We start from the raw sequence: 15580 nt of genomic DNA, 5'->3' as shown, positions 1-15580 counted from the left end.
ACAGAAAAACAAAAAGTAGAGGCCTCAGAAAGCCCCTCCCTCCAAAGCCTCTCCTCCGAGGCGAACCATGACAGATGGCTGCGCGGCCTGAGGCCTGGCCTCCAGGCAGCCTGGGAGGAGCAGCTACAAGTCCTTGTAGCCTGTGAGACCCCCGAGGGGCCTGGGCCAGCATCCAAGGCTAACTATCCCAAAGCCTTGGAAATCTGAATGCCCCAGACAGGCACTTCAAGCACCTCACGCCCAGGTCTGGTGAAAGCACGATTCTCTTCCCCTCCTCCCTCCGCCCTGCTCCAGGACCACCCTTCCTTCCAACCATCCATCCCCCTGGAGTTCATGCTGGAAGATGCCAGTGAACACACCTCAGGGCTCTTCGCCTCAAGTGATGAGTGTGGGGTGACTCAGAGGGAGGGGGTGGTGGCAGATGCCTGCAGCTGGCTCCCAGCCAGGCCTGGCCATCCTGCGTAAATGCCTGGCTTGGGCCTTGGCCTAACATTAAGGGCAGATCTCAAGAGGGGCAAGCGGGCTCCTGGAATATCAGCAATTCTGCTTTCAAAACAGGTGAATCCCTAGGCCAGCCCGGCCTCTTCCCACACACCCGACCCCGAGATAGGTGCAGAATCAGCAGCGGGGATCGCCAGAAACCCTTGCATTCCGCAGCAGGTGTCAAGAATGGACCCCATTCCAGAGTCGTGATGGCCACTCTACCTGGTGAGCTTTGAGGGGGCTCCAGCAGGCTCGAGCTGCAGGATCCCCCCACCAGCCTTCTCAGCACAGGAACTCTGTCTTCACATCAGGCTTCTGGGCTTAAAAGCATATCATTCCTGCTCACTCTTAAGATGCAAACACCCCTCCAAGGACACCTCTAGGATCCCTGCCAGCTCACTCTCGGCTCTGACATGGGAACACTAACCAGGCTGTCTGCGCCCAAATCAAGCAGTGTTTATTAGCGGGATGCTCTGTTATCCAGAAAGCTCGCCTTTCAAGAGCTGCCTATTTCCTGCCAAAGTTGTGGAGAAAAGGCCTCAGGTACTAGAAAACCTCAGGGAACTTAGGAAATGGCAATTAGAGGATTCCCGTTTTTACTTACTTGTTTGAATATGTAGTAATCACCCTTTGGATGCTTATTGGCGAAAATATTTCTAAATGTCTCTGTACCTTTCCCTGCTGTGACTAGTGGAACAGTAAGGCAGGATTTAACCGGCTGATGGCTACGGTTTCGGGAAAGTGCCGGAGCATCCACATCAGCCACCCCAGAGCCACAGGCAGGGTAGGAGCCACAGCAATGCACCCCGAGAAAGAGCCCCACACCCACTACTGTCCACGGGAGACACTGCTCACTGGCCCCAGGTTTCTTGGAGTCTTGTGCATTCTCCTTACACCAAGCGAAGATCATATTTTGTTTCCTTCCCACTCTTTCTTTCACACAAGCCACCCCACTCCTCTCCTGACAACGGCAAAGTAGACCCTAGACCTTCCAGAAAAGCCTTAGAACACCTCCAGATGCTCACTCATGTGTCAGCTCCAATTCCACCCCCAGTTAAAACACGATTCTGAATGTGACTTGGCCAACGCAGCGTGCAGAGCAAGGACGTCTTGGTTTAAGGTTGAACACATCAGCTGTCTGGGAGATGAGAAGAGAAAAGCCCGCAAGCGTTCTGAGGCTCGTTCTGCTTCTCATCATCCTCAGCTCTGGTCCTGCAGCTGCTTCTCTCTCCAAGCAGCAGCCAAACCTGGTCCCAGGAGCCCCCAGACTCCAGGACCAAAAAGAAAAGGCAAGCCAGGCTGGGGAAGAGCAGCAGACCCCAACTCCACAGCCCTCCACTCCAGGGCCCACCCTGGGCTGCCTGGAACCCCTGAAAGTTGCCACCCCCGCAGCACAGTGGTGGGGCAGTTCCCGGCCGCGCCTGCAGCCCATGGGCTGGCTCTGTCCCCGCAGCCCCGCCGAGCATCTGTTATCTCATTTACTGGAATCTGCACAGCCAGTCTCTAGCTCGCTGGTGACTGATGAGCTGCAGCCATTACTCCCAGGCAGATGGCAGACTCCCTCGAAGCAGACATTTAACAGTAAAATGCCACCACATACCTTGCCCACAAAACAAAATCAAAACTAACACCTAAGACTGGCTTTGCTCTTCTGCTCTCTCCCTACCTCCGCTGTGCCAGAGCACAGAGGGCAAGGTTTATGGGGCACCGAGGGGGGAATTTACAAGGAGGAAGACCATACGGGCACGCCGCGTGACCTTCAGAAGGTGGCAGCAGCAGAACTACCATGGGAGCCCAGGTGGTGGAGACAGCAGACCCTGTCCATGAGTGAGAGGTGGGGCAGAACCAGTAGCTAGGATCAGTGACACTGGAGCAGCAAGGGAACCACAGGGACCCTGCGGAACCCACAGCCCTCTCGCCTCAGTCACCTGATGAATAATCAAAGTGCTGAGACCTGGAGAATTCCATCAGGAAACTCAGTTGCTCCCACTGCTTCAGGTGTTCTGCTGGGCTGGGCCAGGACAGGCCACAGCTGAAGGCTCACCTGAAGAGAGGGACCTACTATTTATTAAGCATCTATTATGTGCTGGGAGCTGCCCCTTAGTCCTGTGAGGCAGGTACTCTCTCCATTCTTAGAAGAAAAATCAGGCGCAGAAGGGAATAATTTGCTCATGGTAGCCAGGGGGTGAAGAGCAGAATGCTCTGCCAGGCCCCAGCCACGAGGCCTCTGGGGTTAAGAAGGAACACCCCCCACCTGGTGGACATCAGGTGCTTGCGATTTGATTCTATTTTTCTGCTAAGTCAAATTTCAGTCATTGAGGCTGGGGCTCTGCAGTCTCACATTAAACCCTTTAGGACTCCAGGGCCTCAACTCACACTCACAGGAAGGACGTTTGGTTCAGGCTGATGAAAGACTTGGCTGGAAAGTGTGTAGAGCTGACAGATGTGCAGAGCTGACTGAGAGGTGCACAGAGCTGACAGGTGTGCAGAGCTGAGTGACAAGTGTGTAGAGCTGACTGACAGGTGCACAGAGCTGACAGGCGTGCAGAGCTGACAAGTGTGCAGAGCTGACAGGTGCACAGAGCTGACAGGTGTGCAGAGCTGAGTGACAAGTGTGTAGAGCTGACTGACAGGTGCACAGAGCTGACAGGCACTCAGAGCTGACTGACAGGTTGCGGAGCTGATGACAGGTCAGTGCACTGTCCCACTGGTGCTGGGCTGCTGAGGCCTCAGGACAAGGCTGCCCACTGGGAAGGTAGGGGGAGCACTGAGTCTTGAACGAACCACTTGCTTGTGGGTCCAACTTAGGTTTCCTGCTAAGTCACCAGCCCCCAACAAGAGCTAAATGCAAGTTTTCACTGCCAGACATTCACCATGTGACTCATAAGTGCAGCCGGAGGAACAACTTTGGAGTTGCCGGAGGGCCTGAGTTTGAGCTCCAGTTTGCCATTTACTGGTTGTGCAATCTTAGTAAATTATTCAGATTCATGGAGCCTCAATTTCCTTGTGTAAAAGGGAAATCTCCCAGGATCATCATGAGAATTAAAATAATTAACATTCATGAAATTGCCACACCTGGTGCCACATGCCTAATAATCAACAAATATTTACCAAAATATGCAATCCAGACAGCTAATAGCAGTGTAAGAGGTAAAGACAGATCCTTTAAGAAATTAAGACCCGGAGAGATCGATCCAAGATGGCCGACCACTAACAGCTCAGGATTGTAGCTCCCAGTGAAAGCCCAGAGAACGAGACGATGCCACACTTTTAGACGAATTTTCGTCACTCACCAATCAGCTGATTCCCAGTGGAGGAGCCCCACGGGTCGCCAGCGCGACTCTTGTGGCCGCCGCAGCGGTTTTGCCAGTGTCTCGGCACAGCAGCTCTTCATGCAGAGCCAACAGGACTGCTTCCCCTACTGACCGGAGTTTGGACCTCAGGGAAGTCAGAGCCGCTTGTTGCGGACTCAAGAGGGAAGCCAGACCAGAGATTCCCGGGAAGAAGAGCACCATCAGTCTTACCGCTGCTATTTAGGCTGCCACAGTGGGTTGCTCGGATCCCAACACTGGGAATCAATAAGTCGGACATTGACTCAGAAAACTAATTAGAAAGGCAGTTCATCTACAATGAAGGGAAAAAAACAGCCTAAGAAGGCCGAGTATACTCAAAACCAGAACCCATCAGCAATGGAACAAGCCCTGATGGAAAAGGACTCATCAGCAACCGAACAAACCCTGATGGAAAAGGACTCATCAGTAACGGAACAAGCCCTGATGGAAAAGGACTGTGTTCCATTATCTGAAGTAGGCTTTAAAAGGTGGATGATAAGAAACTTCTGGGAGTTAAAGGAACTTGTTCTAACCCAATGTAAAGAAACTAAGAACTTGGAAAAAAGGTTAGATGAAATGTTGAAAAGAATAGACAATATAGAGAGGAATACAAATGAACTTATGGAGTTGAAAAATACAACACGAGAACTTAGTGAAATATGTACAAGCTTAAACAGCCGAATGGATCAAGCAGAAGAAAGGATATCAGAAGTCTAAGATCAACTTAATGAAACAAAACAACAAGACAAGAATAGAAAAAAAAGGATAAAAAGGAATGAGCAAAGTCTCCAAGCAATATGGGACTATGTGAAAAGACCTAATATACGCTTTATTGGTGTACCTGAATGTGACGGAGAGAATGAATTCAAGCTGGAAAATACTCTCCAGGACATTATCCAGGAAAATTTTCCTAATTTAGCAAAGCAGGACACTATTCAACCCCAGGCAATACAGAGAACACCACAAAGATATTCCTCAAGAAGACCAACCCCAAGGCACATAATCGTTAGATTCACCAAGATCGAAACGAAGGAGAAAATATTAAGGGCAGCCAGAGAGAAAGATCAAGTTACCCATAAAGGTAAGCCTATTAGGCTTACAGCAGATCTCTCAACGGAAACCCTACAAGCTAGAAGAGAGTGGGGGCCAATATTCAATATAATTAATCAACAGAACTTTCAGCCCAGAATTTCATATCCTGCCAATTTAAGCTTTACATTTGAAGGAAAAATAAAATTTTTTAGGAACAAGCAAGTACTCAGAGATTTTATTACCACCAGGCCTGCTTTACAAGAACTTCTAAAAGAAGCACTATACACAGAAAGGAACAACCAGTATGACCCTTTCTAAAAATACACCAAAAAGTAAAGAGCATTAACACAAAGAAGAATTTTTATCAACAAAAGGACAAAATAGCCAGTTAATATCAAACGGCAGCAACCCTAAATTTAAATCGACCAAATCTCCCAATCAAAAGATACAGACAAAATCTAACGGTATATCCAAAGATATACATAGACTCAAAATAAAGGGTTGGAAAAAAAAACGTACCAACCAAATGGAGAGCAAAAATAAATAAATAAAAAGCAGGAGTTGCAATTTTCACATTTGACGAAATAGATTTCAAAGCTACAAGGATAAAAGGATTAATGTAATAATAAGAGATCTTAACACCCAGATATATAAGACCCATAATGAGATTTAGATTCAACGAGACAGAAAATTGATAACGATATCCGGGACTGGAACTAAGATCCAGAACAAATAAACTCAACAGAGCTCTCCATTTTAAACACACAAAATATACATTATCCACAAAATCTAACGATATATCTAAAGATATACAAAGACTCAAAACAAGGGGATGGAAAAAAACTTACCAACCAAATGGAGAGCAAAAATAAATAAATAAAAAGCAGGAGTTGCAATTCTCACACTTTGAGATGCAAGGGTAAAAGGATTAATGCAACAATAAGAGATCTTAACACCCAGATACATAAGACACATAATGAGATTTAGATTCAACGAGACAACAAATTGATAACGATATCCAGGACTTGAACTCAGAGCCAGAACAAATAAACACAATAGAGGTCTCCATTTTAAACACATAAAACATGCATTAACCACTTTATACACTCAAAATATTGATCGGCCATTATTGAAACCCATTTTAGGAATGAAGTAATATTCCTTTTTCCCTCTTTTTCTTTTTTTCCCCTTCTTCTTCTCAAAAAAAAAAAAAAAAAAGAAAGAAATTAAGACCCCTACCTGACTGCATTAGGAGTCACCAACTGAATCTGCCTACAAGAACTGAACACAACTTAATACAAAGTAACCCATGAAGCAAAAGGACATGCATTCACCTTCCTTAGGGCCAGGCTGAGTCTGAGAGGGGGGCTGCTGGAAGGGGGCGTGGTCAGGCTGGTCTGTGGGGCATCTCGGAGGAGGAAGGACCCGAATACTTCTAAAGGAAGAAAAAGGTCTATAGTTTGGAAGAGTGCGGTGAGGGAGTTGGATAAGCTCAAGATGGATTCCATTAGTTAACAGCTGAGCTGAAGTAAGAACACAAAATTAGAACGTGCATTTCCAGGGCTCCTAGTCATCCAACACCATCAAGGGATGAGGTCAAGACCAGGCATCTCCCTCCTGTTGGAAAGGCCAATGCCTGGGGCACAGGACTCAAGAGTTTGTTTTGCTAAAGTGCCGATTTTTCATTTCTCGCTGGACAGGAAGGACCTGAAGAGAAGCCAGACCTGGGATATCAAAGACTTAGGGACCAGGTCCTCCCAGCCTCAGCCCATCAGCCTCCCTTCCCCTCCACCACCCACCTGACTTAAAAACACCAGGCTGGACCTCAGGACACCTGGCTTCTCTTCCCAGCTCAGCCCCTTTGTGACTAGGCAAAGATGATGAAATATTTTAGCTTTTCAGTTATGTTCCCTGAGTGAACGTAACCAGAATCCTCAGTTTCCCCTTTATAACTCTGTGCCTCTCTCGAGGCTGCTGCTGGGCTGAAAACAAACACAAAACAAACCAAAAACACCACATGAAATTCATCTAGTCCTTGGAAGTTTCCATGTAAGCTGGGGAAGCAGCTGGAAGGTGAGAAGTCCCCAGACTTAAGAGGCCCACAGTACCCCGGGCATGTGGAGCCCCTGGGCGCCGGATCCCTCTGACTGTGTCTGTTTCCGACTGTCCTTCAACCCCGCCGAAGCGTCCGCCTCTTACCTGACTCTTACCTAGCAGTCCCTGAATTCTCGATTTATGTTTTGGGGCCTCCTGCCTGTATCCCTGGGCCTCTCCCCGTCTTTCGGCACCTACAATCCACACCACCGTGGATGCTGCATTTCCTGCTAGCCCAGGCTTCTTCAATTGTTTACCATCACCTTGTCTCTCTACCCGGGCTGAAAATTCAGCTGCCCAGAATCAAGCCTCATGCTTTCAGTGTAACCCCCAGCTCACTCCCAATCACCAGGACTCGAGGACGCCGAATCACAGACTTGAAGAGGACAGACAGCCTCTGGCTTATAGAAGGCAATTATAAGGCAAAAAAAAAAAAAAAAAAGGACGTGGCTTACTCAAAGTGCCATGCGTCAGTGTCAATGGAAGGTAAGAGGGAGGCGGGTGGGCTCTGAATCTAGCGTTTTCCAGCCTGCAGCTCTACTTGTGGCTGCAGATTCACTCAACAGTTAGGGCCTCTGGTTCCCAGACTCCCCTCCTCTATCCACCAAACAGCAGAGACAGCCCACGATTCAACCAGCGAGGAGGCCATCTACCATCTTCTCTTCCTTCCCTTCCTCCCCTCCCCCTCCCCTCCCATCTGCTGCTTCAGTGGGCTCCCCACAACTTCAGCAAGCAACAAGTAAGCGTTGGGCTCCACCGTCCACAGGAGGCCAAGAGACCCTTCAATGTGTATGGGGTCCAGAGAGTCCCCAGAAAACCGTGGGCCATAGCCAAAGCCCCCACGTCATCCCTAGTCTTTTCCGTTTGGGCCAGATATAATAAGGGATGACTCAGGAAAGATGACAACTTTGCTGAGATTTCAGCTCCAGTAAGGGAAGTTCAAGCCAGTGTGGGAAGGTGGGGAGGAGACCCTGCGACCAGGACCTGGCGTGTGCGGCAGCTCTGCTCAGCCTGGCAGCCTGGCAGGGGAGGAGAGAGACTCAGAAACGGAGCTGAACACGCCCACACACGTTCCACCTTCACTTGTGATTCTCTTTAAATCACCAAGAAAGTTATGTAAGGAGAAAACATACAGCTCCCGTGGAGAGAAGGAACATTTTGTTCAGCCTTGGGGTATCTGAGTTAATAAGAGGCTCCTGGAGAACAAAGCGACAATCAGCATCAGCCTTGCACACCATGGAGACAAAGCATGGTGAGGGGGGACCACACACCCAGGGACGCACAAGCACCTCGCATTCAGAAAGCCAGCTCCCGAAGCTCTGCTTACTCAGTCCCACGGGGTCCTGGAGGTCTTCTCTTCCAGATGCTAATAAGCAGTGCAGGCTTGTAAGCTGCTGGATGGCAGGATGCGAGTAATGGGGGCAGGCAGCACTCCCAGCTCTGACAAATCTGCTGCCTCACTCGAAAGGTCCATCAGAGAAGGGGTTTCCTAGCCCCTTCAGCACAGGCAGTTTCTAGGGTTCGGCTGCGCTCCGAGCTGCTGCCACTGCATCTCTGCAACAGATGGGGACCGGGGCTGGGTGTGTTCCCAGTCCCCAAGGCAGCGCAACAAGCGGCTGGCAGACAGCATGGGCTGGCCTAAGACAGCGCAGGCAACAGTCCTGGTGGCTGGAGCTGGTTTGCTGCTCAAAACACAGGCAGAGCTCGGGCAGATTCCCTCATTGACGGGACTGCAGCAGACTCATTCCACCTGTGTCAGGGGCTGCTGGGCAGGAAACTCCTTGCCACACGGCAAGCCAGCAGGAGGGAGGGCTGGACTGGAGCTTTTAAAAAGACAGGCAGCAGGATGGAGGGAGGCAGAAGCAGAGGCCGATGATGCAGCAGTGGACGGTTCTGGGCTCCAGGTCCTGTGGCCAGCACGACCCCTGCCCTGTCCCCATCTCACTTCAGGCAAAGGCTTCAGAAACCTGAACTCCCTAAGGATTCCTGTACTTGGAGTACAAAGAATGCGTTTTTCTTCCCCACCTGGCCAGAATGATGAGTATGGCTTTCCAAAAGGCTGTGCCAGTGAAGTCCCCATTTACACTCCACTCTCCCAACTCCAGCCAGGCGGCCACAAACATCCTCCAGGAGACAACAGGGCCTGCATGAGCCATGTCCTTGATTTTCTGATGCTTTGGCACCTGGGGCCTTGCTGATCCTGGAGGGACTGGACAATTCCTGGGGATAGTAAGTAACTCACCTGTGAGCTTGCTTTTCCTCTGCAAGCCAACCCACGCAGACCCTTCCCCTCCTTGCCTCCTCCTGGGGGCTCTCACTCCCTGGGCCACCACCCACTACCTTCATCACCCCAGGGCAGGTACCAGACAGCTAGGGACAGTCCCTGTACCCACAGTCCCCTGAAATTATTCACAGAAACCACAAGAAAGGCTCTTGCCCACATTTCCTCCTCGCTCCCTTTGCCACCTGCCCAACCCCGGTGCTTCCCCACGTGGCAGGGGTGTGCCAAGCCTCCTGCTTCCAGGGATCTGTCAGTGTCGTCAGCTCCTTCCTTCATGACACTCATTCCTGAGTCTGCATGTCTTACTGTACCTGATTACGACAGATCCCAGGTCCCCTGAAAACAGGCTCTAAGGATGTGCAAGCTGATAGGACAGAAAATGAGCCGGAATTGTTAGAAGAAAATGAAGGTAACTGGCTGGGCGCAGTGGCTCAAGCCTATAATCCCAGCACTTTGGGAGGCTGAGGTAGGCAGATCACACGGTCAGGAGATCAAGACCATCCTGGCCAATATGGTGAAACCTTGTCTCTACTAAAAATACAAAAATTAGTTGGGTATGGTGGCACGTGCCTGAAATCCCAGCTACTCGGGAGTCTGAGGCAGGAGAATTGCTTGAACCTGGGAGGCAGAGTTTGCAGTGAGCCAATATCATGCCATTGCACTCCAGCCTGGTGACAGAGTGAGACTTTGTCTCAAAAAAAAAAGAAAGAAAAAAGAAGGGTCCCCCATTTCAGAACCCCACTATGTCCCTCATTAAATAAAACTTGCTCAGAACTTGGACTCCTCAGCAATGGAGGAATGGCTTTCACAGATAGTGAGTGACCCATTGCTGCAGGTATTCAAGAAAAGGAGGCTTCTTCCAGGAGCCCAGGACTCACAGGTTATGATTTAGTGGGCAAACGGGCTGTTCAGGTAAGGTTGATGGCAGCACAAGGTAGAAAGAGGTGAATGTGGGTGACACGGCAGGAAGGCTCTGAGAGGGCACAGAGGACGTGGCGTGGCTGTCACCAAGCCCTGTGGACAAAAACGCAGATGAGTCAGCTAAAAGTCTGGGGGATTCTATCAGGGTTGGAAGTCTGCAGCTTTCTTAACATCACTTTCAGCCCTGGAAGTACCAGGCAGTCACTGTCCACCCAGGTGTCCACCCTGAGACCTGACAAGTCACAGGCCTGGAGCACTGTGGCCAGATTGCTCTGGGAACTCACAAGCCTGAGCCGTGGCCTCGCCTACCTGAGCAGAAACTTTTTTTGTCTGTAGAATGAGCCATGGGTTACATGATGTTCCTCAAGGTCCCTTTTAGACCTAAGCACTAATATTCTGTGTCCACGACCCAGGTGCAAGTCGTGGCTCAGGCATTTCTCTGAACCTCAGTTCCTCCTCTGAAAAAGCCCAGGGCTGCTGTTGGGATGGATGAGCAAGCTTCAGGACAGAAATAAGCAGCATCTTGGGATGTGCGGGATTGTTCTGGAACCAGAGGGCAGCGCTCACGGGAACCTGAGGGTTAGCAGGAAGCTGGTGCCGTTTGGCGGGGAGCAAAGGGCCGGCCTCCTGCAGCCTGCAGCCAGCCCCCCAGGCACCCATGCCAGTGGTCGGCCAGAGATCCAGCCAATCTCAACATTCTCCCCTGCTGCTTCTGGAACTCGCCTTGCTGGGTGAGCTGGGCTTGATTTTCTGTGTGCTTTATTCCAAAGCATACTCACAAGCCTCAGGAAAAAGGCCTAATTAGTTTTGCTTGGAAAAGCTGGAAATGTCAGGGAAACAGGCACCATCATCCAAAGGATTCAAATACCAGCTACGCTCGGAGACCAGCATCTGGGAGTGACGTACGGGGGGTGATGACACTGCAGTGCTCACAGCAGCAATTCCATGTCTCAGGGACCCGGAATCATTCATTAGAGATTAAGGAACATAAACCACTCGGCTTCCACTTGCAAGCTGCCAGCCACAAACACAGTCACTGTCTGCACCTGCGTTTCCTCTCACTTCAGGAACCTCCACTGCACCCCGAACGCAGGTGGCTCTGTGCTTCCCACCTACTCTCCCTGGAGGTGGAATCGGCTGTCTAACACTAGAGCCCAGCAGATCACAAATCCCTAGCACAGCCTAAAGACCACTGTTGGGACACGGGGCTGGCATCAGAATCAGAAGCAGAAAGGAAACGCCGTCCTGAGGCACAGGCCCTCTGACTCACCACTCTCACCAATGCATCCTCCCAAACTGCTTTTCAGGGCTCTCCGCACCCTCACCAGACGAAGCAATAACAAAACAGAACCAGGAAACCTTCACTTGCCCCATGCCATCTACAGAACCAACCCCGCTTCTCCAGCAGGGGCTGCCAGGCCCATAGGAGCCGACCCAATCCACGGTCATCCTTCCATGCCCGCAGGCTTCCCAGGGCTGCCAGGCCTCAAGACCCCTGGGCCCCCAATGCAGGCACCCTGCTGACCCTCCAGCTTGGCATCCCTAGAAAGCCCAGCCTAAGAGTCCTTCCCTGGCACCTGTCAGTTATTAGGAGGCCCCTCTCCTGGAACTCATTTCTTGAGTGTATTTTGAGTGCTGGGTATTTTACATATCCTATCTCGACCTGCACAAAATACTGTCTATTTTATCAACAAGGAAATTGAGGCCCAGAGAAGTGGAGTCACAAAGGTGACCGAACACCCAAGTTGCAAATCCAGGATTCAGTCACAGCTGTGTTCCCCTCCCCAGCCTGGCTGCTGCCCCTTTATTTATTCATTGCTGTTTATGTTTATCATCTAGTTTTTCTATGGCCCATGCTTGTTTATTAGTTATTAAATTACTTCATAATTACTTACCTAATTAAAAATAAGACGGGCCGGGTACAGTGGCTCACACCTGTAATCCCAGCATTTTGGGAGGCTCAGGTGGGCAGATCAGGAGGTCAGGAGATCAAGACCATCCTGGCAAACCTGGTAAAACTCCGTCTCTACTAAAAATACAAAAATTCCCTGGGTGTGGTGGTGCCCGCCTGTAGTCCCAGCTACTGGAGAGGCTGAGGCAGGAGAATGGCTTGAACCCCGAAGGTGGAGGTTGCAGTGAGCTGAGATTGTGCCACTGTACTCCAGCCTGGTGACAGAGCGAGACTCCGTCTCAAAAAAATAAGAAAATGAATAAATAAGAGGAAGAAGCTCACACACTGCAAGTTGAGAATCCCCCTTTGCAGGTCCAGACTATAGCACCGAAATAAACAAGGTCTGCAGTAACACAGAAGGGATCGGGCACCACCTGAGTGTGCAGAAGCAGGATGCTGCCAAGTATGTTCTGACGGAGCCAGACAGTGGGGCTGTGTGATATTACATAACAAGTCAGAACAGTGACTTCAAAGAATTACCCATGGCAAATGTGGCAGGAAAATCTCAAAAGATGCACGGCACTGCCTGAGGTGTGTAAGTGGCCTAGAAAATGAGACACACATGAGCACACGTGTGTAAAAGGCATCGCTCCAAGCCCCCACCCCCAAATAACAGACCCAGGTTTGATTTCCCAGCATCCCAGAAATCTAGCACAAATCCTTGCCAACCCCATGACACCTTCGGCCCTTCACCTAAGTCAAATCCTGCCTGCCAAGCTCATGTCCCTGCTACCAGGCACTGCTGTGCAGGACTGTACCACCACAGGACTAGCAGTGACAGGACCCCAGAGCCCTGTGTCCAGAGCCAGTCTCAGCAGCAGGCCAGCAGGGCAGCTTGTAGAGGGACCATTTGTAAGAGGGCTGATGGCAACTGCCCTAGGCAGAGACACTGGTCAATAAAGCCCATATTCTACCCACCCATCCCCACCGTTTATGTGCCAATGCTGTCCCTGGCCACACAATCCTGCAAGTTCTGTGCAGGGGAAAGCCAGAGGCCAGGGCAGCTGAAACAAGAGGGAACCCCTGGGCTCAAGGCCCAGCCTCACTGACCACATTTTATTTCACTTGGGAGCCAGCGGCTGGGGAGACAGGGCGTGGCACGGCACTGGCTGGCGCCAGCATCTGAGATCAACTGGGCCCAGTGGGACGCGGACAGTGTGGCATTTGACTTCGGAACCCTATTCCCATGCCAGCTTGAGGCTGGTGCCCTGCACTCATGAACACTGTGCAATATGCCAGGTCCTGTGGTTGCGTCTGAAACACCCCAACTGTGAACCAGTGTACCTAAGAGGGCCGCTCTGCACCGTAAACGTCCTTGCTGAATCCGCAGCGGAAGGCTTGTTAATCAGCTCCCTGGCGAAACAAGCGCTGTGCAGACTGAGTCAGGAGGATGGCACAGGCTGCAGCCCCCTTGGATAAAAAGACACAGAATCTGGCCAGCCCATAGCCCAGCCATCTGCAGCCCTGGTGACCTGGATGCAGTTGATCTGTATTCTCCACCTCCGAGGACCCAGCAGCTGGGTCTGCTCCTAGTTTGACACAGCACTTCTGTGGACAGAGGGCTCCAGGGCCCCATCCCACATTTGAGGCTCAGGGACCCCAGTGGCCTGAGAGCAGTTTCTACCCGTGAGGCTCCAGGCAGCAGCCCAAGTCTCTCAGAGACTTGGCCCGTCCTAACACCTCTGGGTCCGGCTCAGACTGTGTCTTCCAGAGGGCAGAGACTTCCTCTGAGCTACAAGAACAAGTTTGACCTGACACCTAAAGTCGCCTATAGGGACGTGGCAAGCCCTGCTCCAGGACTTCCTTTTGTTGTCAGAGATCACCCGTCCCAAGGCTGTCAGGGGGACACACAGCCTCCCCGACCTCCAGTCTAGAGACCGCCAGTATTTACCAAAGTAACCAGATGTCTGCTGAGCAGCTGAGCTGAGAATAGTTCGCCACCCTACCCCTCCCTGGGACCTCCATCCAGGTAGAACTAGTAGTTCTAAAACTGTGGGACTGCAAAGACATTTGGAGTCATTAAGGCCTTGTGTCCTGATTTTAATGGAGTAGAACCAAAACCCAACCACCCCCACAAAGGATAGCAGTTTCTCTGTCTTTCAAGGCCAAGTCTGACCACCTGAAGGCCTCTGAGATACTTGGGCTGCTGCCTGGAGCCTCACGGGTAGAAACTGCTCTCAGGCCACTGGGGTCCCTGAGCCTCAAATGTGGGATGGGGCCCCGGAGCCCTCTGTCCACAGAAGTGCCGTGTGTACTGAGTGTGCATGTGGGTCCTGCGGTGGCTGACTTGTGTTTGGAGCATGTCACCTGCCCAATCAGGGACGCACCTTTACCAAATAAGCCAGCAGGTCTATCAAGTCTATCAACGCTAAGTCATATGTGACCAGTCATAAGTGCTGTGCCCAAGGTCACAGCACTGCGTCCCGAGAGGGCCAAGGCTGACACCAGGTGCTTCTGATTTTACCGCAGCACCTGATAAGGAAGAGGTAGGCCTGTTGACTGGGAAGTCAGCAGACACTTTGTCCCGTGAGCCCAGAGTGAATTCTCCAACTCCAGTCTGAGCAAGCCCGACGTGCAGGGAGCAGAAGTGAGAGGAGGAAGGACTTGCTTCCGTGCCGGCAGCTGGAACCTTTTTCTAAAAGATGCTGCATGCCATAAGGAGCGCCATGGGCTTAGGGTGGATTCCCCACGGACGGGCTCAGGCGTCGGTCAGAGCTGCACTGCTCCCGAGGACTTCTCTGCCCTCGCTCCCGCCCCATCACGATGACTCCCCCCCACCCACCGCCGGGGGCTTCTTTGACTTCCATGACTCCGATGCTTGGGGCCCGGGCCCTGTGGCTCCTCCAGGCATTGCCACACTGTGCTCTCCAACTGCATGTCTCCCACAGGGTCAATGCCGGTCAAGGGACGAGCCCCTCAGACCTGAGAAGCAGGAGCCAGGGACTGAGACAAGCACCACCTTCAACGGAAGGAACTCGGCATTTGGGAAGCGCCATCTTCTTTCCTCTTCCATTTTCTAAACGACAGTAAGCCAGGCTTCTGTCCTATCACTGAGGCCACCCGTCCTGGCAGCTCTCAGTGACCCATCACCACTCCCGCTCTGTCTCCCAGCGTCCCCTCTCCCAGTCAACGAATATTTTTAGGACCCCCCCCCAACATCCCCCTCCTGTCCCTGCTGGCCAGGCAGCAGGAGGTGCAGACTCGTGCTGCATTCCTGGGACACAAGAAAAGTAGAAGAGAGTGCCTCTAACCTCATGGTCCTCAGTCTCGACCAGAAGGAAAGCTGCGGGGCCAGGGAACAAGCAGGCTGAGTCCACGCAGCATCGCGCGTGGCACAGACAGCAGCCACCACCATAGAAGTTTCCAGAAGGAAGGAGCCACTTTGGAAGAAAGTCTTAACAAAGGACTTCATGAAACGAGTAAGACTGAGGCTAAGATAAGCATAATTCGGTGGAATCAGAGGCCCTGAGGGGTCCTTGCATTTTG

At 51.4% G+C, this 15580-nt stretch overlaps 1 protein-coding gene across 18 annotated transcripts in view; it reads right to left on the bottom strand.

The window, feature by feature from the left end:
* The window catches only part of PRKAG2 (protein kinase AMP-activated non-catalytic subunit gamma 2), a 337838-nt gene that overhangs the window by 266557 nt on the left and 55701 nt on the right, over positions 1-15580 (bottom strand). For 5 of the 18 annotated variants that reach the window (XM_035254339.3, XM_078343430.1, XM_078343432.1 and 2 more), the window contains exon 1: positions 8269-8689. The exons of 8 other annotated variants lie outside the window; for them this stretch is intronic. Coding sequence is in view for 1 of the 10 variants with exons in the window: in XM_035254342.3 (XP_035110233.3) it covers positions 8231-8237 (7 nt within the window). In the remaining 9 variants the exon portion in view is untranslated. Of the gene's footprint in view, positions 1-7057; positions 7968-8230; positions 8690-15580 lie in introns of those variants that run through there. 5 more of the 18 variants (XM_035254340.3, XM_078343437.1, XM_035254342.3 and 2 more) reach the window with 2 other exon arrangements.

The sequence above is a fragment of the Callithrix jacchus genome, chromosome 11, assembly GCF_049354715.1.
Source record: "Callithrix jacchus isolate 240 chromosome 11, calJac240_pri, whole genome shotgun sequence".
NCBI lineage: Eukaryota > Metazoa > Chordata > Mammalia > Primates > Cebidae > Callithrix > Callithrix jacchus.
The sequence above is the reverse complement of the archived record's forward strand: the minus strand, read 5'-3'. Positions and strand labels throughout refer to the sequence as shown.